Raw genomic sequence first — 26,617 nt, forward strand, 5'->3', positions numbered from 1 at the left:
GAAATTTAAACTGACGGTTGGAAAAGCAGAGAGAGCGGAAGAAGGGGCAAAAAACGACGTGTTCGGTGACAGACACCAACGCCGACTGAGCCCTCAAAAGCGACCTCCGCCCAGCCCCAACACTTCCACTGCACGTTCTGGAGCGGTCGCTCGGGGAGAGACCTGTGGGGAAGGCTGGGGGCACGAGGAAGAACTGGGGGGAGGGGGACGCGAGAACCGGCACTCTGAACGCTGACGGCTGCCGGGAAATAAGCATAGCTGGAGTCGGACGTAGGAGCGGAGCGGAGTAGGGTCGAGAAAGGACTGCCTGGACAGAGCAGCAGGGATCGTCCCGGTGGGAAGAGCTCGGGATTTCTGAATTCTGGGGGAGAGGAGAAAGATTTCCGAAGGGGAGGCATGGGTAGGGAGACTTAGTCTGCGATCCGACAGAAACGAATTCGAGTTCTGCTGCAGAGGGGCTTAACAAAGTAGAAGCTTTAAAAGAGATTGTACTGGATACACTTAGGGAATTGCTAAAGGGGCGGGAGCTAGAATAAATGGGAGGAAGGGAAAACGGTAGAGAATTTCCCAAAGCTAGTTGCAGCCTGGCCCTGCCCATCTCAAACTCTACTCCCTTTCCGGGGAGTTAAAAGGAAAGCCGAAATTGCTGTTGCTCTCCTGTTCCTGCTTAATTGATATTACCCTCACAGGGGCAAACAGAAAAAAACTCGTTTCCTTCCCAATTTCAGGGCTTAGAAAAGGTTTATTTTTAGCCTGGGGAATCATATTAGGAGGGGTCTCGCCCTCGTTTCCATTTGCAAAATCCCACCCTTCAACCTTCCTGGGACACCATGTCTACCAGCAGTTGTAGTTTCAAGGACCGTTACGTGTCCATCCTGTATTGCAAGTTCTGTAAACAAGCGCTCAGCTCTAGGGGAATGAAGGCTGTTTTGCTGGCTGATACTGAAATAGACCTTTTCTCTACAGACATCCCTCCTACCAAGTAAGTCATGCTAGTGGCGGGCAACGGTAGCCTTTAACTAAATGGGAAAATTTGATGGCTTGGACCTCTGGGAGTCAACAAGGAGATCATTATTTTGGTGTTCCAGCCAATCCCACCAGTCTGATGAACCCCTTGGAGTATAACTAAGTGGGCAGACTGTCTGGACAAAGTCTGTGGTTTAGCCAGAGTGGTCAGTTCTGATGTAATGCCTCTGGGCACGTGACCACATCCCTTAACTTGGATCCCTGGCGCTAAGCCCTGCCCAATTGTCCCATCTCACTGGATCCGGGCCACGACTTAGACTCTAGGGAAATTCAGGGAAGCTTTCCTGTACTGAGAGGTCAGGTTTTCTGTTTTCATCCATAGTTTTACACCAAAATATTCATAGTTTTCTAACATTATTTCCAGTTGGCATGCTTTGCAATCTGAATCAGATTGTTCATATAATCCAGTATGCTTTTCTCAAAAATCTTTTTCTGAATGAGAGATTATATTTGTATAGGATGAAATAGCCCTAAAATAATCTGTCTCCCACAAAGCCTATTTTGGATATCACGTAATCACTTCTGTAATTCAGTCTTCTTAAATTCTGTTTTTAGTCACTACCCATTTTCAGCTGTAGAGTTTTTAAGAATTTGCTTTCTATTTGGAAAAATGACTATTTTATTTGACTCAAATATACCTTTTTCTAGCTCTCAAAGGTAATTTCTCTTTCCATAGTCAACATAGCCATAATTTTCAAGATTTAGCTCTTTATTGAATCTTTATCAGTGAAAGAGTAATTATCCAAAATATGAGTGAATAACTAGTATTTGCACAGAAGCCAGAGGAGGCAGCTAATAGTCATAATACTTTAGAATGAATTTCATTATAATGATAAAACTTTTTTAAAATTTCAATATAGTGAAAGCTTAGAACCCTTCCTCCTTTGAAATCTTTTCTGCATTTGTTCAAGTGTAGTCATAACTAATGACAAAGCCACATATTGCAAAGATAAATATATTAATATTAAGTGTGTGTGGTGTTGCAAAAAATGCACTAGATGATAAATCTGGAACCTACTATAAGAAGACCGTCATAAGGAGGGCTCAGATATGTTCACTGTTAGAGATTAGACCAGAGTTTAAAATAGAGTTGGGTCTTTCCTATTGCCTTCACTTTGTTGTAGAGGTTTTTTTTGTTTTGTTTTTTTAATTCTATCTAGGCTTTTTTTTTTAATCTTTAGAAGGGAGGAGAGAGGGAGAGAAATATCAATGTATGGTTGCTTCTCGTGCCTCCCCTGCTGGGAATTGTCCCCTGGTGGGAACTGACCGGCAACCCAGGCATGTGCCCTAACTGGGAATCCATCCGAGTTCCTTTGGTTCAAAGGCCCGTGCTCAATCCACTGAGCTACACCAGCCAGGGCTGTTGTAGAGGTTATAATAGTATAGATTATTAATGTGTGCGAATTGATGAACACAAGAGGTTTTTCATATGGTGAGCTCACAAATATTAACTGACTCTTACAAAATGTACTATAGTTCTACTTCAGACTCTCTTTTAGCTCTTTGGGCCTCCAAAATTCATACTAAATCACAATCAAAAGAATATTTGCTAGCAAGGATTATGGAAAAATCGGAACCCACGTGAACTGTTGGTGGAAGTATAAAATGGGGCTGCTGCTATGGAAAAGCATCACAGTTTCTCAAAAAATTGAAAATAGAATTACCATATGATCCAGCAATCCCATTTCTGTGTATATATCCAAAAGAATTCAGTGCAGGGCCTAGGAAAGATATTTGCACATCCATGTTCTTAGCAGCATTTTTCACAATAACCAAGCAGTGGAAGCAACAAATGTCCATCAATAGATGAATGAATAAACAAAATGAGTTACGTGCATACAATGAAATATTATTCAGGCTTAAAAAGGAAGGATATCCTATCACATGCTATAATATGGTAGAACCTTGAGGACATTATGCTAAATGAAAATAAGCCAGTCTCAAAAAGACAAACACTGTATGATTCTACCTATATGTGGTATCTAAAGCACTCAAATTCACAGAAACAGGAAGTAGAATGATGACTGCCAGGGGCTAGGGGAAGAAGGTAATGGGGAATTGTTTAATGGGTTAGAGTTTTCATCTTACAAGATGAAAGGGTCAGATTTGTTGCACAACAGTGCGAATACATCTAACAGTTCTCAACTATACATTAAAAATGGTTAAATTAGTAAATCTTATGTTGTATGTGTTTTACAATTTTTTTAAAGTATACTTAACTATCTCTACACTTTCTCCTCTCCAGCACAGTGGACTTAATTGGAAGATGCTATTTCACTGAAATCTGCAAATGTAAACTGAAGGACATCGCATGCTTAAAATGGTACTTATGGCAATATTATAGATAGCCCTGGGCTTGGGAGAGGGATGTTGACACCAGAGCAGACACAGAGGTTCAGTGCGCTGCATCAAGCTCTGGTTATAAGTTGTGCAAAGAGCCATCGAAAAACCATTTGTTATGTAGAGCTATTTTTTTAAGGGTCTTGTGACACTTTACGTAAAGAAGTTTACAGTTTTTAAAAATTCATTGACAAATATCTGCTTTAATTTTTAGAAAAAAAGCAATGTACTTTAGAGGGACAAGACACTGGGATTTACAGTTAGAAAAATCAGGTTTGAGCCCTGGCTCTACCCTTACTCTTGGCTCTACCCTTACTCTCTGTGTGATCTTGAATAAACTCCCTACACTTCTAAACCTCTGGAACTGTTTCTTTATTTAATTTGTATCTTAAGAAGATAAACTTGAGAAGATAGAAACTGTCTTCTTAAGATTGAAATTAAAATATCTTCGGTGTTTCCTTATTGAGTTGTAAAGATCAAATGAATTATGAATATTAAAAGGCTTCCTGACCATAAATTTCTACACAGATCAAAGCTATTACTATTATCTTTTTTTAAGACTTTACTTACTTATTTATTTATTTACTTATAAGATAAGTATATATATCTTATATACTTATATATACCAAACTGGGGACCTGGCCTATAACCCAGGCACATGCTCCGACTAGGAATCAAACCCATGACCCCTTGGTTCACAGGCTTGTTCTCAATCCACTGAGCTACAAGATCTAGGGTTTGTTTTTTTTTGAGAGGTAAATGTGAGTGTCCCATTTTAGAGAGAAGTTAAGATTTTCTCATTTAAATGGGGTTTGGATTATAAGTTGTAATCCTAACAATTTAAATTAGCAAACTCTTTTGTGCTAATGACTATTTAATTTTATTCATTCATTCAAATTGTATAATGAGGTCCTCCTGCCAGGTGCTAGTCATTGTTATAGGGACTGGGAACACAACAGCAAATAAAACAAAAACATTGGTCTTTGAACATATTTTAATAGGAACACAGTCAATAAGACATTTAAATAAATGAGACATTGAATAGGCTAAGAAGTACTCCAAAGGAAATGATAATGACAGAGAATCACAGAGGTTGGGAGACTGGATAAGAGCTGTTTTTGATAGCATAATCAGGGTACACTTTTCACAAGAGGGTAAAAAGAGTTGAATCCTAAAGGATGAGAAGGAGACAGAAAGAATCTTCTAGACAGAGAACCCAAAGCAAGAAAAAGCTTAAAATGTTCAAGGAATAGAAAGATGACGGCACGTGGTAAAGACATCAGGAACCCCTGGGGAGAGTGGCATGAGCAGATTAGAGATGCAGTCAAAACACAGATAATCTAGAGCAGCGCTGTCCAATAGAAATGTGCAAGTTGTGGATGGAATTTAAAATTTTCCAGTAACCCCATTTTATTTTTTAAGATTGTATTTATTTTAGAGAGAGGGGAAGGGAGGGAGAAAGAGAGGGAGAGAAACATCAGTGTATGGTTATCTCTCATGTACCCACTACTGGGGACCTGGCCCACAACCCAGGCATATGCCCTGGCCTGGGATTTGAACCAGCAACCCTTTGATTTGCAGGCTAGCACTCAACCCACTGAACCACACCAGCCAGGGCTCCAGTAACCCCATTCTAAAAAGTAAAAGGAAACAGGTGAAATTAATTTTAATCATGTATTTTATTTAACTCAGTATAACCACAATACTGTCATTTCAACATGTAATTAATGAAATTTTTTACGTTCTATTTTTTATTCTTTGTCTTTCAAATCTGGTATATGTGTTATACTTAACAGCACATTTCATTTCAGGCTAGCCAAACTTGAACGGCTCAGTAGCCACATTTGGATAGTGCCGGTCTAGACCTTGGTATGAAGGAGTTGACTGTTTTCATTTTTGGCCAGTGAGAAACCACTGAAGGCATTCTAAGAAGGGAGCAAATGATCTGATGTGTTCCTACTAGAATATTAGCTCCATGAGAACAAAAAACCGTATCTACCACTATACTCCTAGCACTTAGAATAGTATCTAACACAGAATACAAGGTCAATAAACATTAGTTGAATGAATGAATAAGGGTAGCAATTAAAGCCATAGAATTTACTCTTGCAATATAGTCTTACAAAGTCCAAGAGCAACTTTTGGTTTCATTTGTTTACCTTTCAGTCAGATTAAGATTAGAAGACAGATTTTAGGTGGGCTGCTGCCTTTCACATAGTATTTTTATAGAGCCTCACAAAAATGACTGACTCACATCTCACTGGGTGAGAAATAATAAGATTTTTACAACTTAAGGTGTCAGCAGGTCATGTTGTCATTTTAAAAAACCACTGACTAAAACATTCCCTGTATATTCACTCCATTTAATGGTAACCAGATAAGGGGAAAATCTGGGGAAGAGTAAGATACTTTTAATCAGATGCATAATCCTGAAGACAGTAAAAACTTTTGCAACTTTTTCTAGATGCTGTGCATTTGCCTTTTTTTTTTAATTCCCTCAAAAACACTAAAGATAAAATTAGAGCAGCCAGCTTGTGTTTGGTTTACAAGGGCTTGTGCTGTCTTCCTATTCCTCCATCTGTTGAAACAGTTTTTAGGTGCTGGAATGGAACTAGGACATACAAGCACCCAACTTCCCACCTTCCTGGGGATAGCAAAAACCTTTTACCCACAGATCTGAATTTATTTAATATATTTTGTGTGACCAGCACATCAATTTGGGGTGCTTTACAGAACAAATCACAACTTTATGCCATCTAGAAGCTAGCTTCTGAAGGGCAAATGCATAAAATACTAACAAAGAAATAGAAATGTGTTAGTATTATTTCACTTAACTTAAAGACTATTTCCCACTTGACAACAGAACTGTAATCACTATTAAAGGAACTTGCATCCGTAAGATCCCAGCAATGGAGGATATTAGGAGGAAGTAGGATCTTTATATTATCTATTTACATTAACATAAAAATACTTACATGGCCAGGTATTACACAGCATCTAACGATATTTACTTTCTTTTTTAGTGGGAACATTGTAGGTTATCATGTGATTGTTCCATGTTGTTCCTGCCTGCTTTCCTGTAACAACGGACACTTCTGGATGTTTCACAGCCAGGCGGTTTATAGTATTAATAGACTAGACTCTACCGGTAAGAAACAATTGACTCAGACATTGCTCTAACATTTGTCTCTCACCATCTGAGTGGAAATCCCAATAGATCATTTTAGGATTCCCTCTGAGACCTTCTTACCTTCATTGGATCCACTAAAGTGAAACATCAATCATATTATCTCAAACATTCACTTATGCATCCTACTGGCCAAAATTCATTGCCATTTCTATTTTGATCATTGTATTTAAGAGCCTCTTGGCTGGATTTCTTGGGCCTTATTAAATTATCATTTTAATTGCTCTAAATCGCTGCCTTGATACATATTATGACCCCAGAGAATTTTGGAAGGTTTTAGGTTTAATAGGCAAGTGTGGGTGTAAAAAAGGGACAGTGGGGAGCCCGGGGCCACAGGGAGTTGGGAGGAGAGATGAGTAGGTATCTTTTTTACTTGGTGTATTGCTTCAGGATAAAAGTGGACATTTTGACATCTATATTAATAAATTATGATGGAATTTTAGCCAAAGGAAATCTTTAATACTAATGTGTTATACTAATTATTTAGTAGGAAAATATACAACCAATTCTTAAAATATATTTTAATAATACATTTTATATTGTCTAGAGTCATTCAGTTGTGTTACAAAACGCATGTTCTCAATGTCTAATGCCTATTTACGCAACAGATGAAGTAGGCATTTAGTGGGACTTTTTAAATGGGAATTAAAGTTTATAGAACAAGTTTAAAGAACTTTATGGAGAGTCCAAGTTGGCACCAGTGCTCAGGTTTTTTAATACATGTTTTAGTCTTTTTCAGAACTTAAAATATATTCCTTTTTTAAAGTATGATTTGCCTTCACAGATTAAAAAAAAATATCACAAATTGTAAATGAGGTTGTCAGGGTCTTTAAACCCTCCAATTATGCTTGGGCTTTTAGAGACTCTGATTTTTTTTTTTTTATCACCTGGCATTTAATTGTGGCTCTCAACCACTGCAGGGGCAAGCGGGCGGGGGGGGGGGGGGGGGGAATCTTAATTTAAGACTCTAGTGTGTTAAGAAGAACATTTTTTTTTTTTTTAGCAAGGACTTACCTGAACTTCTCTAGGTGAGATACAGGCATCTAATTTAGGCTTCCAGCTTTATATTTGTGCTGCTCAGGGGACACATTAAAGGAAATTTCTGCTTTGACATTTTCCCTGCTTCATGGAATTTAAAACATAGGGTGGATATTTTTCCATTTTGATTTACTTTTTAATATTGGTCAGTTTTTCAAAGATAAAAGCCTAACATTCTTCTATTTGCATTGAATCTAATCCATGAGAAACATGTATCACAGGATTTCCTTCCTCCCTTCTTAACAGAGAGAGGAAGGTGCTGCTTCTGTCAGATCCAATCTCTTAGTTTATTTTTTCTTCTTTGAACCAATTGTGCTGAGCTACTCGTGTCTCTGTGTATTGACTCCAAGAATATCAAACTTCTCCCTAATATTGTGATTTAAAGCAGGATTTTCTGGACATTTGTTATAAAACAGGGTTTCTCGTAGCTGTTGGAACTGTCCTTGACACACCTGAATTAGCAGCATCAAAGGAATGTAAACACAAGCTTTATCAAATTCTAGAGTGTTTAGACTGAAAGGGCCCCAAGAAGCCTACGTTCTAGGCCAGCCTACACATGTAGACCTGACTTCCTGAAACTTTCCTGAGGAAGCTTGTGGAACCTCGATTCAAAGTCACTGGGTTTGGCAAACGTCCTCAAAGGCACATTCATTTCAGTTCTCCACGGACTTTTATGGGTTCTAATTGTCCCTTACATTCACTGCATATTACCAGAAGCAAAACACCATTTATTCTTGGGGAAAAGGTGTTTTTTATTATAAGCAATTCAAACAAAAAAATTGCAGAAAATAATATGATAGGCTTCTGTACGCTAAAATAGTTGCTAACTTCTTGCCTGATTAGATCCCAGTATCTCAACCAAGAGAGGCAGTTGACTATTTCCACAATGCAGCAGTGCACATTCTTGTACATGTCTCCTTGGGCACCTATTTAAAATGGACAATTAGAGGAAAGGATGAGTGATGGGTCATACTTGCAATATATGTAATTTTTTTCATTCACACAATGGAATACTCTATGGAAATTAAAGGAAATGAGCTAAATCTGCACATATGGACATAGATCTCAAAAAATATCTTTAGTGAAAAAGCAAATTAGAAAATATACATATAATAGCATACTGTAAAAATTTAAGTACACAAAACAATAATGTATATAGTCTGTGGTTGCAAGCATCCATAGTAAAAGTAGTAAAAACACCATGGTGTCATAGTAAGTAAGAGGTGGAAACTGAATTCAGACCAGGTCTCCAAATCTTGGCTCACTCCATTCCACTATGTGGCCACAATCTCAGTATGTGTGGAGTGAGTGTCCAGACTTGCTGAGTCATCCCTGTGCACTGGACAGCTTGAGATTTGCTTTCTTAGCGGACATCATTGGCTCTCCTAAAGGTTAATTTTTTTCAGTTTAGTGCTTTCAAGTTATAATATAGTAACTGTTCAGAATAAACCACCTCTTTATCCTTTACCATATATGTGGTCTTATTCTATATATTAGTACCAGTGCTAGATTCTTTAATTTGAAATCTGATTGTCCATTCACAATAAGGGTTTAGATTGTTGTTTTGTTTATTATATGGACTGCTACTACCTGGTCTAAAGTTTACAGCTCTACCTTCACAGCCTCTAAACTAAAATTCACGTACATCAAGGATTATGTATATTATAACTGGCTCCCAAACCTTGCTTTTTTTTTTTTTATTATCAGAAAAAAAGGCACCAGCTATTTCCATGTTTGTTGAGGAGATGAGGAGATTTACTCAGGTCTTTCCCCTGAACCTTCCAAAGAGACACTTAATCTAAAAGGATCTTGTGAGATTCCCATTTTCAAAACTCATTAAAATAGATTTGAAAAAGTATCACTGTAAAGTTATTGTGGCACAATGTAGCTGGTGGTAGGGTTTGAGTAAACGGACTCCTAAGGTCTTTTTGCAAGATTCTAGAATTCAAGTCCTTGCTTAAAAGGGTTTTAAGAATATTTATGCACTACATGAATAATAATATATAATTTTATTTGCACATTCTTTCATAGCTTTTCTCTTTACTGCTAACACTATAGTTTAATAGAAGAATGTTGACATAAAAGGTTTCATCTAACTGTAGTGAGCACCAAATAATTTTGTAAACTTTTATTTCCAGGTGTTAACTTCCTACTGTGGGGCAACTTGCCAGAGGTAGAAGAGAGTCCAGATGAAGATGTGTTAGATATCTCAGCAGAGGAGTGTATTAGATAAATAGAATTATGACATCAAATAGTCAAACGTTTTAGTATTTAAAGTATGTATTAATGGATCAACTTTAAAATTGTTAGTAAGGATTTTCCAGTGATTTTTTTTTTTTGGAAAACAAAAATTGGTCATTTGTTGATTTATTTATTTGCTGTCTTAATTACCTGAGTTTAATCTGAGCCAATGTAGTTCTTTTCTTCTACTTAGACTTCTTTTTCTTCCTCTTTCTATTCCTCTACCCAATACAGGTGTATACTTACATTTAGGTAAGAGAAAATTTTTTTCACATGTCACTCAGCTACCTCCCAATGGAGGGAAGTTTTTCTTAACTAGATGCCAGGTACCATTATTTTACATTCCTGAATAAGGGGCATTAGTACCCACACATAAATTCATGCATATATCCATGTATATATATATATGCGATACTCGACTTGGAATTAAAGCTTAACAGAATTTTTAAAAACAAGCTAACAGGTTTCCATAGGTACTAGTTATCATGTTATTCTGGTGATAACTACTTTAATCTGGAACAATACTTTGTGAGTCAAGAAATATAATGAATCTTTAAATGTATGGAGAAATCCTCTTGATTCTTCAATATGATTTTAAATAAATGAATTTATCAGAAAATTATCAATATATACTGTTTACAAATATTATTTATTTACCTTCTAAAATCATATGGATATTGTATTATGAAAGCCAGAGAAACTGAACCTCTGTCTTTGTTATTCTCTAGGGCTTTCTCTGTAAATAGCAAATTTTAGACGAATAGGCTCAATCCCAACCATTAAATAGGGAAAAAAACCACGGAAACTAAAGAGGTGGTTCGTTTAAGTGATTGTATGCTGTAAACAGAATTTGTTCTTTTTTAAGCTGTACTCAGAACCACACAGAAATAGGAAGCAGGGATAGGGTTAGATTCTAGTTTTATGTGTAGCTAAAATCAATGTATCACCTCAACTAATGTTTCTGCTATAGACATTTTATCAATAGTGATATTAAAACAGACTGAGTTGCAGTTTTGTAAATAAAGTTTTGTCCTAAAATGACCAGCCTTCCTTTAGTTTTTTTTTATTGTACCCACTTTTCTTATGTAAAAATATAAATGTATAGAATGTAAGAGCTAACACTTATTTAGTGCTTACCATGTACCAGACACTGTTGTAAATGCTTTACAGATTTAATTTACTTATTCAGTAAGAGGTATGTGCAGTTATTATTCCTTCCTTACTGAGAAGGCAGGTGAGGCACAGAGAGGAGAAGTAGTTTGTCTAGATTTACATAACTGGCCAGATTCAGACTCAGACAGACAAACTGACTCTAGAGCTCCTGTTCTTCATCTTTACGTTGCTGCTCCTGAGCAACTTCAGATGTTCATCAACCATGGTTCTATTTAGCCTGAGTACGTGTGGGATAACCACCACCATGTTCTGTTTCCTAGAGGAGGGCCTAGTGACAGATTTTAAGATTGAGCAAACTCACGCTGGGCCTCAGGGTAAAAGTGACCTGTGGACATTGACAGAAACATTTGAGGTAAACCAAGATAAAAGATGCTCCAGGAAATGCCGTTACTAGTGCCTGGGAAACTTTTGAAAAAGTCCTTCACCCTGATCATCTGCACTGACCGGAGGAAACTAAAAGGACCACAGGGATCAGTAGAACCATTTGGTTTTCACTTTGGGATTTTTTTCTTTAAGTTTTCTTAAAGAATTTCTGAAACAAGATGGCATAATTGATAAAATTTAAAAATATAAATTAATACTACATTATATACTGCTTCAGTTAACCTGTTCCATTAGCAAAGAAAGCTTAATGCTAAAGTAGAGAATGTGGAAAATTTTATGTTCAGCAGGGTTCATCTGTTTTCCATTCTGCTCCTGCCTGGTTGACTGTAGGGCTCTTGGAGGAGCAAAAGCAAGGCAGAGGTGCCCTACCTGAAGCAAGTCTCAAATGTGATTCCCCTCCAGCTGGAGAATATTTCTAATTACCCAGCTACCTTTTGGCAAAATGGCTTATGGGAAGAACAATTTCAAGCCTAAAATCGATTCATAATGTTTTATCTAAGGAAGCATATTCATGACACTTTTTAAAATAAAAGCAAGTTACATTCTCTCTGGTGCAAAGAAGAAAAGCAAAATCACATATGTGAATGAATTTGGCATATACTTTCTATCTACTCCTAGCATAATTTCTAGGACTAGAAAATCCACTATGTTTTGGTTCTCTTCTAGTATTTGTGTTTGATTCGATTCAACGAACTTGTATTATGCTCCCATGGTATACCAAGAATTACACAATGGCAGGCTCACACTTGCCTTCATTGTATATGCAGTAGCTTGAGAGAACAGAATCTCTAATGCATTGGGTTAAGTGACTTAACAAAGGCATGCTTAAAGTTCAATGACTCCATAGATGAAAGAACACTCATCCTGTGTAGTAGGAGAGTGGGAGTTGAGAAAACTACAGAGAAGAAATGACACTTGAGCCAGGCTTTGAAGCACCATTAGGGGGTTTGCCAGCTGGGATGAGAGTCCTGGGAAGAGAAAACAGTGTAAAGAAATAGACCAGAGTTTTAAAGTATCTGACTTATTTGGTAAATTAAAAATGGTCCCCTATACCTTCCAAGATATGTAATGAGAATAAATTAGACTTTTGTTCATGACAACAGCATAGGCAGACATGGCTTGCCTCTACACAACCACATCAAAATTGTAACTAAAATATAGAACAATCATTACTCGGAACCAGATTGACTTGAATGGAAGACTGGCAACTACGGAATTAAAGAAACCACATCGACCCAGACTGGTAGGAGGGGTGTGTACGTGGAATGGGCTGGCCCCACACCCACATGTGGTGATTAAAATTTTGGTAGAGAGCCCTGGCTGGTGTGGTGTGGCTCAGTGGATTGAGTGCTGCCCTGCAAACCAAGGGGTGGCCTGTTCAATTCCCAGTCGGGGCACATACCTGGGTTGCAGGCCCGGTCCCTGGAGGGAGGCGCACGAGAGGCAGCCACAACTGACGTTTCTCTCCCTCTCTCTTTCCCTATCTTTCTCTCTAGGGATAAATAAACAGTCTTTCAAAAAAAAAATATGAGGGAGGGATATCTTGGGAGTGAGGAGGCCCAGCCCAGGATTCCAGTGGCAGGAAGTAAGTCCCTACAACTTTGAGCTGCAAAAACCAGCAGGAATTGAGTTGGTGGAAGAAACTGCTGGAGCCCCAAGCAGTTCCTCTTAAAGAACCCACACATGGACTCACCTACTCAGACTCCTTTCCTCTGAGCTCCAGCACTGGGGTAGCAGCTTGAAAGTCACCAGTGGTATACAGGAAGAAACTGAAGTGTCTGCCATCAAGGTGAGCAGAGGCCATTGTGTCTTTTCTAAACCCTCCCCTGACAGAGCTGTTAAGCTGGTGCCGTATGTGAAACTCCATCAACCAGTCTGACACTGTTTGACCCACCTCAGAGAGCCCGAGAGACTCCATCTCACCCAAGCTGCTTTTCCATAGGAATGGCTGGTCTTGGCTCATGCTTCACAACTTCCTAAATGCTATCAAACAAGAAACAGCTGGCTTTAGTGAGCCCCAGGCCCAGAACTAGCAAAGCCACCTTAGATTTACAGCTTGGCTTTGCCTGGGAATCTCCAGTCCCAGCACAAGTAGCAGCCAACTCAGATTGCTTTACAGCTCATGCAGGGTTTCCTGGGCAAAACACAGATGGGGATTGACCTTGGCTACCACCTAGGAAAACCCAGGGCTGGCGCATCCGGTGGACAGCTACAGACCATATCAAAGCTCCACCACCATGCCCCTGCACAGTGGATCCCTCATGGAGGGCAGAGGTTGGTGGTCAGTGGTCACAGCCAGCCCTTGCACCTGACTGGCCTGGGTAAATTCCTCCCATTGATCTGCCAACAGCAACCAAGGTTTAACTACAAAAGGAGGGTGTACATGAAGGGCACACCTCAAGGACCCAGCTTGGGTGATAGGAGAAGATGTGCCACTGGACCCTATAGGACACTTACTACATTAGGCCGCACTACCAAAACATGGCCTGAAAGCAGCTCTTCCTGGCACATAGGAACAAACACAGGATGGCTGCCAAAATGAGGAGACAAAGAAACATGGCCCAAATGAAAGAACAAATCAAAACTCCAGAAACAGCAAAACAAAATGGACATAAGCAATCAATCAGATGCAGAGTTCAAAACACTGGTTATAAGGATGCTCAAGGAATTTAGTAAGGACCTCAACAGTATAAAAAAAGATCCAGTCAGAAATGAAGGATACACTAATTAAAATAGAGAACAATTTACAGCGAAACAAAAGTAGAGTGGATGAAGCTGAGAATCAAATTAATGATTTGGAACATACAGAAGCAAAAAGCAACCAATCAGACCAACAACAAGAAAAAAGAATTAAAAAAAAAATGAAGATACTATAAGCAGCGTCAAGAAGTCCAACATTTGTATCATAAGAGTGCCAGAAAGAGAAGAGTAAGAGCAAGAAATTGGAAATCTATTTGAAAAAATAATGAAAGAAAACTTCCCTAATTTGATGAAGGAAACAGACATACAAGTCTAGGAACCACAAAGAGTTTCAAACAAGATAGATGCAAAAAGGCCCACTCCAAGATACAACATAATTAAAACACCAAAGGTTAAAGATAAAGGAAGAATCTTAAAAGCAGCAAGAGGAAAGCAGTTCATTACCTACAGGGAAGTTCCCAAAGACTGTCAGCTGGTTTCTCAAAAGAAATTTAGTAGGCTAGAAGGGACTGGGAAGAAATATCCAAAGTCATGAAACACAAGGACCTACAGCCAAGATAGCTCTAGCCAGCAAAACTAACATTTAGAATTGAAGGGCAGATAAAGTACTTCCCAGACATGAAACAACTGAAGGAGTTCATCATCACCAAACCGTTATTATATGAAATGTTAAAGGGACTTATTTAAGAAAAAGAAGATCAAAACTAGGAATAATAAAATGGCAAAAAAATTCATATCTATCAACAATTGAAACTAAAACATAAACTAAGCAAACAAGAAGAACAGAGACAGTATCATGGATACCAAAAACATTTTCATGGTTACCAAATGGGAAGGTGGTGTGGGAGAATGAGTGAAGAGGTGAGGGGATTAAGAAATACAAATAACAGGAAGCTAAACAACAAAACAAACAAGCAAGCAAAATATAATCAAAGTCACTGAAATACAGAACAGGCTGACAGAGGGGAGAGGGGAGAGGGGAGAGAATTTCAGGGGAAAAGGGGAAGGATTCACAGAAATAAGTATAAAGGACACAGGGACAAAAACTACGGGGGGTGGAAATGGGAGGGAGGTGGGGAGCACTGGGGGGTGGGCTGGGATGGGAGTAAAAGACAGAAAACTGTACTTGAACAATAACTAAATTTAAAATGCTTAATAAAAAAGAAATACAAATAAGTAATTATAGAATAGCCATGGGGATGTAAGGTACAGTGTAGGAAATCAAGTAGCCAAAGAATTTATACCATGACCCACGGACATGAACAATGGTGGGGGGATTGCCTTAGGGAGTGGGCAGTGCTAGATGAAGGGGGGCAAAGGGAGAAAATTCAGGACAATTGTAATAGCATAATCAGTGAAACATAATTAAAAAAAGAGTAAATCAGAAGACAAAGCTATCAAGAAAGTTTGGGATCTTATTATAAACAATATTCTATGCCATTGGCCCTGGCTGGTGTGGCTCAATGTATTGAGCCCCGGACTGGGAAGCAAAGGGTCACTAGTTCGATTCCCAGTCAGGGCACATGCCTGGGTTGCAGGCCCAGTCTCCAGTATGGGGCACATGAGAGGCAACCACACAGTAATGTTTCTCTCCTTCTCTTTCCCCTTCCCTTCCCTTCCCTTCTCTTAAAAAAATTAATTAGTTAAAAAAAAAAGAATATTCTGTGCCATTGTACATTTAGACTTGATCCAGTAGCAATGTAGAGTTATTGTAGTTTTTAAGCAGGACAGTGCTTCTAAAATGATCAGATTTACTATGATAACTCTCATGGTAAAGTATAATCAAGTATAGTTTCCTATCTTTGATGCACTTAACAACTTGATCGTGAAAATTATATGTATTGCCTCTATCCCGAGAACATATATAGATCTTCAAGTTCCCTGAATTTGTTGTCTTTCATGAAACATCTGGTCTGCAGTGGGCCACTGCCTTTTTTTTTTTTTTCCCTCTTCCATCTTGTCATTCCTGAAGTTCAAGGAAGGGGCAGTGAGTCATCAGCTCACTCACTACGGCTTTTTTTCCCCCATTTTATTATTTTTTTCCCTCAAGTTAGTTTCTCAACCTCAAACTCACACTCTGTTGAAGCATCTTGGGTGAGGCCTAATCTTAAAGCCATAATGTTTACAATAATCCATGGCTCTGGAAACTAGGTCTTTAAATACTATTAATCTAGAGATAGCATCCCACAAAGAACTGCTCTTTTGACCTCTGAGTCACATGTGGCTGATGAAGAATGATCTGTATGTCTTTTCTCAATAACGAGGAAGTGACCATAATACATAAATCATTATATATAAAACATCTAACTAATTAAAACATAAATGGGGAGTGGGGAAAGGTAGGAGGATGTGGATTAAATAGTCTTGCTTTGGTGATGCATTACTTGATGAAGGCTTTCTCTATTTTAACGTTTATGCTTATAAAAAGAAATGGTTTCCTTCTCTGCCTTTTTTAAACTTTAAAAGCAGCCTAAACCATAGTTTCTTTCTTGCCTGGTATTGAGTGTATGCCAAATCTACCCTAAACTGCACAGATGGAAAAAATTAGTCTATGTCTGTGGTACCTCTGGGGTTGAATATTTTTAGTACTTAAATCTTTAGCTAAAGATTCTTTCTTCCAAGACTCTCATAGAATCATTTTATTGTCATCCAATGGACAAACTTACTGAGATAAAAATTAATATTATGTCTTTGTATATTTCTTTATAGTTTATTATGAGCTTTCACATATACCTTAATTTAGTCCTCAGAATAACCTTGGAAGTTATTCCCAATTTACAAATTAAGAAAGAAATACTTAGTCTTTACACTCAGAGAGTTAGAAAAATTTAAACTTGATTGTAGGCCTTCTCGTGTTACTTTAGGGTTCTTTCCTCCCACCCTAACCTACCCTAACCTGAAGTCTGTTTTTCTCTCACTAGATATACAACTTAGGACTAATTCTCTTTCACTTTCAACCCCAAAGACTAACTCTCGTTAATTAATTAATCCATTCAACATATCTTTATGGAATGCCTGATGTAGGAAAAATAGAAACTGAGGACACAGAACTGAATAAGACAAAAGCTGTGCTCTCGTGTATAGACAACATTGTGTCGAGGAGCAAGCAAGCCGATGTTTACTGAGGGTTTGCTGTGTGCCAACGCTGTCTGCGAGTTTTCCATGTGCCAACTCTAGAGGGTAAATCCTATTATTATAAAGAATATGCCAATGGTCATCTGGCTGGTAAAGGACACCACTCTGAGATTTGGAAGAGCCAGAATGAATTAGCTTAATGACTCTGTTTTCTTTTTATTTCCCAATGCAGGTGTTTTCTATCCAAACAAAGTTAACTTTTCCATTAACAAGCTCCCTGTACACATCTTTCCCTAGTAGACTTTAGTTGATTTTTGTTTTAAGATGGTGGCACCAGCAGCTCTGTTTTCAATAAGGGAGATGTGTTATGCTTATAAATGATAAGAATGATAGTCTTATACACTATGGAGAAAATTTTAAAACTATGCAAAACTCTTAATTTCCAGTTTTGCTGCACTTCTTTCTGGAAATAAAGTCTTTTTCAGTAGTCCAGGTTTTTCTCTGACAAGCAAGAAAAGTTCACTAAAGAGTAAATACCTGTTCTTTAAACTTTCTGTACGTCTCAAGTATTTCATAGTAAAAAGTGAATTAAATGATCACCTTTGCAAATTGCTGTAGTCTCAGCTTTCCTTATAAGCTTTTATTTAAAATGAGTTTATATTTCCCTGGCTGGTGTGGCTCAATGGATGGAGTGCTGCCCTGTGAACCGAAGGGTCACCAGTTCAATTCCCAGTCAGGGCAGATGCCTGGGTTGTGGGCCAGGTCCTCAGTGGGAGGCATGGGAGAGGCAACCACACATTAATATTTCTCTCCCTCTCTATCTCCCTCCCTTCCCCTCTCTCTAAAAATAAAGAAATAAAATATTTAAAATGAATTTATATAGAATTTCAGAAGCAACCTTGCCTCAAATGGGCACTACTAAATCTCCATAACAAGATTATATATTTATTATGAGGGAAGCAAAAACAGGTATCAAATCCATACTAAAATTTTGCCTCTTGAGACTTACAGAAGAGTGGCTGCTATAGATCTAAAGATTAATTGGATCTGCCAAATATGGGCACCACTGCAGTTTGCCCATCAGAATGCATCTCTGCACTTCCATTCACACAGCCCACTTCCTCTGGAAAGGGGCCCGTGGTAAGAGTAGGCATATGGGAATGATTCACTTGGGGAAGACTGTACCCAGAATATTGAAACAGTTTGCTTTCTGTCTCTTCATCCTTGCCATAATTTTTCTACCCAAAGGAACCACCTGCTATTGTAGATGTGACACCTGAAAAGCTTTCCGTATATTGCAGGAGATTGCTCATGCGTAGGTAGACTTTCAGGCTGTTCAGTGGTATTTAAAAACGTTCTGGGAGGGGAGAAATATTCTCAGAGACTGGAACATTGCCTTGTCTTATCAAATGGCTCTGTAGCCTTGTTCACAAACACCTTAAAACACTGAGCTACAGATGGAATTCAGCAGAAGACATACTGAGCTAATTTCCTTTGCATGATGTTACCCAGAGAAATCAAGCTGTCAGTACCCCGGAGAACAAGCCTTCAGAGAGAGATGGTGGCCAAAGCCACGGGGAGCAGGAAAGACTGAGGAGCTTGCCCTTCAAGAACTTCCTATCCTCCCGCATTCACCTTTTAAATGAAAATTTATTACAAAAGGAAAATAAAGACCAGAAGTGCTTGACTCAAGATGGTTGTACAGTGATAATAAAGACGGTAAGTACTAGGCTGAAAACAATCTTGAATTCTACATCTTTCTTGATACTTCAGGATACAGGCATAACAGAGAGAGACAGAAACCCGGGTTCTGGGCATGTAGAGTGTCATAGTCTGGGCTAACTAGAGATGATCATCTCTAAATTTTAACTTTCCTTTATCAAGCTTTAGTTCAGCCATTTAACAAATATTCAATGAGCATCTCATGTACAGGTATGATTTTAGATGCAAAAAATATTTAAATTTGAAATATAACATTGTGTAAATTTAAGGTGTATGGTGTTTAATACATATTAAACTTAATATGTATTAACTACATATTGTAATAAGATTGCCATTGTAGTGATATTTATTGCATTCTATAATTATAGTATAATATTGTTGTCTATATTCATTGTACTGTGTGTTAGATTTCTAGGGCTTATCAAAATATGTTTTAAAATTATTTTTTCTGTGCCTTTCAGCAGTGCATAGACTCAAAAGCTAAGATTAGGTTTCTCAAACTCTCTTGAAGTTAGAGGTTCAGATATAATTTGTTTTTTGCAAGTCTTGAATTCAGAACTAACTTAAGTGGTGGGAAAGGTGGTAAGAGCACATTAATTACACATTTTGCTCATGTAAAATGACTGTGGTGTGGCTCTGCAGCCAACAGACTTTGCAGTGACTTCCTGGCCAGATCATGGCTAAGGTGGTGTGTTTTTAGACCTAGAAAATGGATGATGGCTTCCTGATCCTTAGCTTTTGGATTATGGCAGTAGTAGCAGTTCCTCTGGCAGGCCAGTTCTGCAGTGTTCTGGGAGTCACTGCTGGTGGCCTAGCCTAGAGCCTGCCCCTAAACCCTCCAAAAGTTTTGCAAGCCCTAATTTCACTAACATTTCAGTTATCTGTTGCTATGTAATGAGCATCTCTCCAAACTTAGGTTGGCTGAGCACTCCTGCTGATCTCACCTGGGCTCATATGTGTAGTTGCATTTAGTTGTCAGCTATGCTAGGCCTGAAGGTCCTAGATGGCCTCCCTCACATGTCTTGGATCTTGGGTGGGGTGCTTAAAACTCTGAGCCCTCTCTCTCCATGTGGTCTCTCATCACTCACTAATCTAGCCTGAGCTGCCTTATATGAAGGGTGACTTTCAAGAGGGTGAAAATGGAAACTGCAAAAGCCTCCTACAGCTAGGTCTGGGGGTCACTCAGCATCACTGCCTTATTCTATTTGCCAAAGTTAATCAGAGGACTGACCCAGATACAAAGGAAAAAATAGACTCCATTTCTTTTTGGGAGTTGTGGCAAAGTCACATTGCAAAATGGTACGTGCGATGGGTAGGGTAGCATCAATCTGCCACACCTACATTCAATCCTTTTCTGCTTCAAGTAGCTGGAATGGCTTCTGTCATCTTCAGCTGAACTCTGACTGATACAGAAAGTAAGCAGAGCAACCAAACAGAAGGCTGTTGAAGTAGCCCAGGGAACAGAGGAACATGTGGAGGCATATTTTGAAAGAGATTTGAGGGATTAGATGTGAGTGTGAGAGAAAGTGAGGAAGACGCTAAGGACAGAATCAAGAATGACTTCAAGGTTTCTGGGGGGATTGTGCCGCCATGTACCGAGATGAGAAAGAACAAGAGAGAAAATTAAAGAGTTAATTTCTAAAAATGTCTTTTGGCATCAATGAGGCAGTTAGATATAGAATTCTGGAATTTGGGGGAAAGGTATGGGCTGCAGATGTTAATTTGAGAGCTATTTGCATATAAAGACACTTAAACCTCACTAGACTGGGTAAAACCAAGGGAGTAAGTGTAGAGAGAGAAGAAATCGAGCCTTGGAGCACAGCACTGTTGAGATGGAAGGAAGGCGAACAGAATACATTTTAGTGGATATAGGAGTTCCCAGGGACACTTGGTAACAACACACATTCCAAGGTCCTATCCCATCACTTCTGATTTAGAGCACACACAGAGGCCTGGCAATTGGCATTGTTGGCAAGGTCTTTAGATCATTCTGAAGTGGGTAATTTAGAAGTACCTTTTGAAAAGCACTGAAATAGGCCAACGTTGTCTAAGTAAATATTTTGTGGCTCCTTGAGTTCAAGGATATTTTTCTTCTCACTTCCTCTCATTGGTCATGCGTTAAGAACTTGTAAGATGCTGAGGGGAAATGGAGCCTTCTCTTCCTCCTAATTTCCTTTTACAAGATTGGTGAAAGCAAACTATGAGTTCTGACCAGGAAAAGGAGAGAGGGTACAGGCCTAAGTCTAGTGCCTACCGTCCATGAGAGGTATATTCTTCTATCAGAACCCATTTGATACCCAATGGTACCCTTTTCTGCAGCAAAACCAAGAACAGGGTCAATACTTCTTTGTTCCTAAGTTATAAGTACCACACACTCTTTCCATACCTCAGGGAGTGAGAAAGCAGTCATGTTCTTCCAAATGTCTCATGGAAGGTTCAGAGAAGATTAGATGAAAGCAAATGCCTGGCAGCCTGCTGCAGCGTTTACCCTCCTGTCTATCAAAATTAACGCTGATTGGACATCTATAAATGATAAACACCCGGAAGTGTTTATGCAATTACCAATACAGACTCTATTCTTACAGCCAGTGAACCTGTATTTCTCAAATATAAAAATGTTAACATTTTTCACTTGGACCTGGTCTGGGACTGTGAATCAAATGTTGTCAGCGGTGAGACTGCACAGACATTTTCTCCCTTTTGCAGGTCAGTGGCTGCAAGGGGGCCTGAAGCCGCAGGAGCCATGTGCCATGGTAATGACTGCATTGATTAAGTGCCAGTTACTCCTGGACACTCTTCAAAGGCTTCTGCTGCAGAGTTGAAACTGGGCTTTCTGTCTGATATTAGATCAGATCTCCATAATCATAAGTGATAGCTGGTTTGGGGTTTCTAGTAATTACTTGTGTTGTGTACTTTAATCAACAGCATGTTTACTATTTTAACATCGCCACACTCTTATGAGTACTCAGGCTTTGATCTCCCAGCCCCCGCCCTGCTCACATGAACCTGAGCTTCTGACCCACAGGTGAGTAAGTCATTCTGGTGAATCATCCTCCAGCCAGAGGCAGACCATTGCCCCAACCAAGTGCCTGCCTAGAGGGATGCTGGGTCCTGTAGGCCCAGTTAAGTTACTTGTTTGACCATCCCACTGGGTATCAATCTTCCGACCGGCATCTATCCAGCAATTAATTATCTGCTTAGCACATGCTTCCATGAGCAAATACTTAGAAAGAGTCAATGCTTGCATATTGTCCCCCAGGAAATTCTTTCCAACAAAGTTTGGGGTCTAATCATCATAATAGGCTGATATTGCCACCATTTTTGAAATAGCTGGCTGACTATGATAGACAATGAATGCTGAAGGTTGAGCTGAAAGGGTGACTAAGTGACCAACTTGCTGTGTGACCTTAGGCACTTTATTTCAAAACCAGGGAGTTGAGCAACATATTTTCTGAGATGCCTTTCAACTCTAGCATTTTATGGATGATGATGAGGAGGAGGAGGAGGAGGATTTGCAGAGAGCTTCTTATCCATTTACCAAAGGCTAATGTATTAGGTTGCTAGGGCTGCTTCAACAAAGCACCTGGGTGGCTTAGACAACAGAAATTTATTGCCTTGCAGTTCTGGAGGCCAGAAGTCCAAGATCAAGGTGGTCGGAGGGCTGGTTCCTCCTGAGGGCTGTGAGAGAAGGATTCTGTCCCAGGCCTCTCTGCTTGGCTTGCAGATGGCCATCTTCACCTTCACCTGGTATTCTTCTTTTACGTGTATTTGTCCCTGTGTCCAAATTTCCCTTTTGTATAAGGACACTAGTCATTTAGATTAGGGCCCACCCTAATGACCTCACTTTAACTTGGTTACCTGTGTGAAGACCCTGTCTTCAAATAAGGTCAGATTCTGAGGTACTAGGAGTTAAGACTTGAATTCATGAAAATTTAAGGACATAATTCAACCCACAACAGCAATTAAATATCAACTATAGGTAAGGAACAAAGAATAATGATTTGGTTGTTTTTTGAGGTTAGTGAATGACAGGAGCACTGCAGGCTATCCAATAAGTGTAGAATGTTGAGCTCATTTTGTAACCCTAGTGGCTTAAACACAGACTGGTGCTAATCTTTACCTTCACACATGGATTTTGTGTAAGAATCAGCTCTGAATCCCTTTGTACCTGAAATCATTAGCTTTACTATACTTTATAATATTCTTTCATCTGCTTTTATAAATCAATGTGAAACTTCTTGAAAAAGTCCTATGACTATTTAACCAGTTATTGCTCAAAAGACTTCCATGGAGGTTAGAAAGTAGGTGGGCTATTATTTAACTAAATGACCCTGTTGCAGTTTGATTGAGGTTGGCCACCAGAGGATATAATATAGTATACTTTTCCATGCCAATATGGGTCTCCTGATCACATAATTCTATTTGTATATTGAAGAGAGAAGAGACACATTAGATTCTGCTAACTCACAACTACACACTTGGCTTTAATGAAATAAATGAAAGAGCTCACTCAATATGAACAAGGACAGTTTGGGGTGGAGCAGTGTATTATCTATAAAGAAATGGACAAAAGTCCAGATTTATCAGCAGAAGTACACCCTTCTCATCACTGATCTCCTTTCAGAGCCTCTGTAGCCTGGAAGTCCACTAGGTGGAGCAAAGGGCCAGAAATTAGCTGGCCAGCAACCATAATCACTACTATAGCTATTCCTTCTCCTCTGCAAAACTTAGACAAATGCCGGGGGTAACTGGGTTTCCAGAAATTGCTTAAGATCAAATGTTTCTCACTTATTAAGAGGGATAGTAGCCTGAAGACTAAAGAAACTCAGATTTGCTGAGCTGGACACAATTACTAAACACACTGGAGGCACACCCATCTTGGACTCTTTCCCAGCTTGGCTCTCACTACCCATTTCCTTTCTGTTCTCATTGGTGGCAGATGGAATTTGGGGCAGACCTCTCACCCAGGCTCCTACAGTCACAAGATCCTGTGCTTAGATCATATATCTCCCTTTTCTTGCCTGTTATAACCACCCTGAAGTTCTGGTATCAACCTGGTTTCTATTTAAGTACATTCTCTTTGATGCTAGGCCCTTGGATTCCAACACTTCCTTCCTTGGATTCCGATCTTGTCTTTTCTGCACTTACAGGTTGGTTAGCTGAATAGGGGCGGGGAACATGACTGATTTTATTTGAAGACTTCTAAGGTATAAAAGGAAACTATCCTCACTTCCCCATCAGGTTTTTGACCCATTTGCAGAGTGTACTCTGTGTGCCTTGCAATCAAACTGCAGGTGTTAACCATCCCATGTCTCAGTCCAAATCTGCTATTAATGGAAAACATCCTTTCATTTACTGATGACAGCCATCATTCCAGAAACACCCAAGTCAAGCCCTTGCACAGGGAAATGATGAAGAAAGTGAATTCCAATCCAAAAGGATTTTGTTTTCTGCAGCTTTGACTCTGTGGCAGGATAATTTATTTAGATATAAATATCGTAGTCTTCTTGCCATATTTTCTCTTTTCCTTTGACCTAAGCAACTTAAATATGCCCTTAGTAATTTCTCACCTTAGAGATTTCTTGCAGAATGATCTGTCTATCTCTAGATAAAACCTGAGCTCGCTGGAGAGAATATTTTGATGTCTTTGAAGGCAAGGGGAAAAGGGAAAGAGAAAATTTCCCTGGAATATAATGAAGTTTGCAGGCTGGGGGTCAGGATGGGTAGGATCACATGCTGGACCTTGTATAACACTTAAAGGGGAGAACCCCAATAATGCCTGAGATTACATTTCCTGTCAGTCAAGCAGGATAGGGGCTCAGAATCTGTTTTAAGTTAATTCAGAGGAAAAAGAAGATATTTTTTGTAGATCTGAATTGGTTATCTAAGTTTTACTTTGGCTACACTATAATTAAGAGTTCCTTTTGGAGGCCTAAGACTATATAGGAGCAGTGTAGAATGGTGGTTAAGAGTCTGGTCTCTGGAACCAGGCTGCCTAAGTTTAAACCTCAACTCTGTCACCAACTAGATGGGAATCCACGGGCGAGTTATTCAGGCTCTCTTTACCACACCTCTCCCCTGCTCTGTGAAATGGAAGTGATAAGTTTATGGTTGGATCAAATCACACGATATGTGCAAAGTGTTCAGTAAACCAGTGCCTGACATACAGCAAAATTTAGTGCATATAAGCTATTATTTCTATATATTTTTGCATCACTTTAGTTTCTATTAAAATGTTAATTAAAATGTTAAAGTATGTAATAAAACATAAATGATACAAAATCCAAATGTTTAAAAGATATGCAGTGAAAAATAAAGGTATAACTGAAAAACTGTTTTCAAATTTCCCTCCCCAGATGCAACCTGTGCCACCAATTTCTGTATGTAAAACAAATGGGATTGCCTATGTTTCTGAACAGCACAGAGGTTGTGCTTTAATAGTACTCCACTATATGAATATACTCCAGCTTACTAACTTATTTAGCCACTCTTCTTCATGGGCTTTTAAGCCTCTTTTTTCTTTCACAAATAATTCTGCAATAAACACTTTTCTACCTATATCTTTGAGTGCATGTCTGGAATATCTGTGGGATGAATTTCTGGAAGAGAAATGACTGAATCCAAGGCTTTGTGCATGATAATATTTGATAGATACTGTCAAATTTTCCTCCATACAGCAAAGTATACGCCCACCACCTTTATGTGAGAATGCCAACAAAGGAGGTTTGCACTTCTTTTAATTTTTTGCCCATCTGTTAAGTCTCTACATGTCATTTCCATTTGCACTTAGAGGAAGAATGAGATTGAGCATCTTTATATTTTAAGAAATCTCATTTCTAATTCCTTTTTGAGAAACAATCTATTATAAAATGGACTGTTCAGAAGTGAAAATATACTCCATCTGTCATATTTATGAAGATCCTTCTAGTTTCATCATCAGGAAAAAATATCTCCGCCATCACAAGCCACCTGACAGCTCCATTATAGAACCTCAATTCCACTGCCCCAGAGCTAACAGAGGAAGACTCTTGTTTCCTGTAGTGTAGTGGTTAGTGGAAGGCACCCAAAGGCCAAAGAACAGAAATGATTGGATGCTTCCTTAGATACATTCCTAGAGGCTGTCACTGGCCCAGAGGATTCGGAGACTCCAAGAGCAAAAGAACTTGAGTAAATCTTTCACATCCCAGACACCCCAGGGAAAGCATTCAAAGGTGAGAGAAGCAGAAAGATCAAATTTTACAAAATGCCTGAATAATTTAAAAATTATTTTCTTGTGCTGTTACAATTTACAGGTTTGTTTTTTAGGTTTTGTTTTTGTGAAGATAATAGATGAAGTGAGAATGAATCAATGAGATGTTAGCCATTTACCAAAAAAACCTCAGAGAAAACATAAGCCTGGTTCTCTCGGCTGTTACCTGGGGAGGAAAAGATTCCAGGAGAATCGCACTGTCAGACTCACAATTAGCCAAGGAAGAGGGAGAAAATGATCTGAAGGAGCTGTTCTGTCTGACACACACCAACTACTTCTTTTCCGGGAAGGAAACATTGCTAACCAGGAAGCCAAATCCAAATATAGGGACTTAACTAATCTTCCATCGGAAAAGAACAATCCAGACGATCAGTGTCTGCCCTAAGGACACCCTCTCTGCTATCCTGAGCATTAGGTCATTTGTGTAATGTACCTAGGAGGTGAATTGTTATTACAACCAAAGATGGGCAGAACCAAATATT

At 38.9% G+C, this 26,617-nt stretch overlaps 1 protein-coding gene across 1 annotated transcript; it reads left to right on the top strand.

Annotated features, from left to right (window-relative positions):
- The first annotated feature begins 45 nt into the window (after positions 1 to 45).
- FAM72A (family with sequence similarity 72 member A) lies at positions 46 to 10,823 on the top strand. The gene is made up of 4 exons (XM_037155448.2): positions 46 to 982; positions 3,272 to 3,349; positions 6,390 to 6,514; positions 9,730 to 10,823. The coding sequence occupies exons 1-4, from the start codon at positions 831 to 833 to the stop codon at positions 9,822 to 9,824; spliced, it is 450 nt and encodes a 149-aa protein (XP_037011343.1). The 5' UTR covers positions 46 to 830; the 3' UTR covers positions 9,825 to 10,823.
- Positions 10,824 to 26,617: the final 15,794 nt, after the last annotated feature.

The sequence above is a fragment of the Artibeus jamaicensis genome, unplaced genomic scaffold (genome assembly GCF_021234435.1).
Source record: "Artibeus jamaicensis isolate MK-2021 breed Jamaican fruit bat unplaced genomic scaffold, CSHL_Jam_final contig_475, whole genome shotgun sequence".
NCBI lineage: Eukaryota > Metazoa > Chordata > Mammalia > Chiroptera > Phyllostomidae > Artibeus > Artibeus jamaicensis.

Excerpts from the sequence above, each read along its gene's own strand:
- FAM72A (XM_037155448.2), top strand. The coding sequence starts at position 831 with ATGTCTACCAGCAGTTGTAGTTTCAAGGACCGTTACGTGTCCATCCTG. Across the intron at positions 3,350-6,389 it reads GACATCGCATGCTTAAAATG|TGGGAACATTGTAGGTTATC; the intron begins GTACTTATGGCA and ends TTTCTTTTTTAG. Across the intron at positions 6,515-9,729 it reads TAATAGACTAGACTCTACCG|GTGTTAACTTCCTACTGTGG; the intron begins GTAAGAAACAAT and ends TTTTATTTCCAG.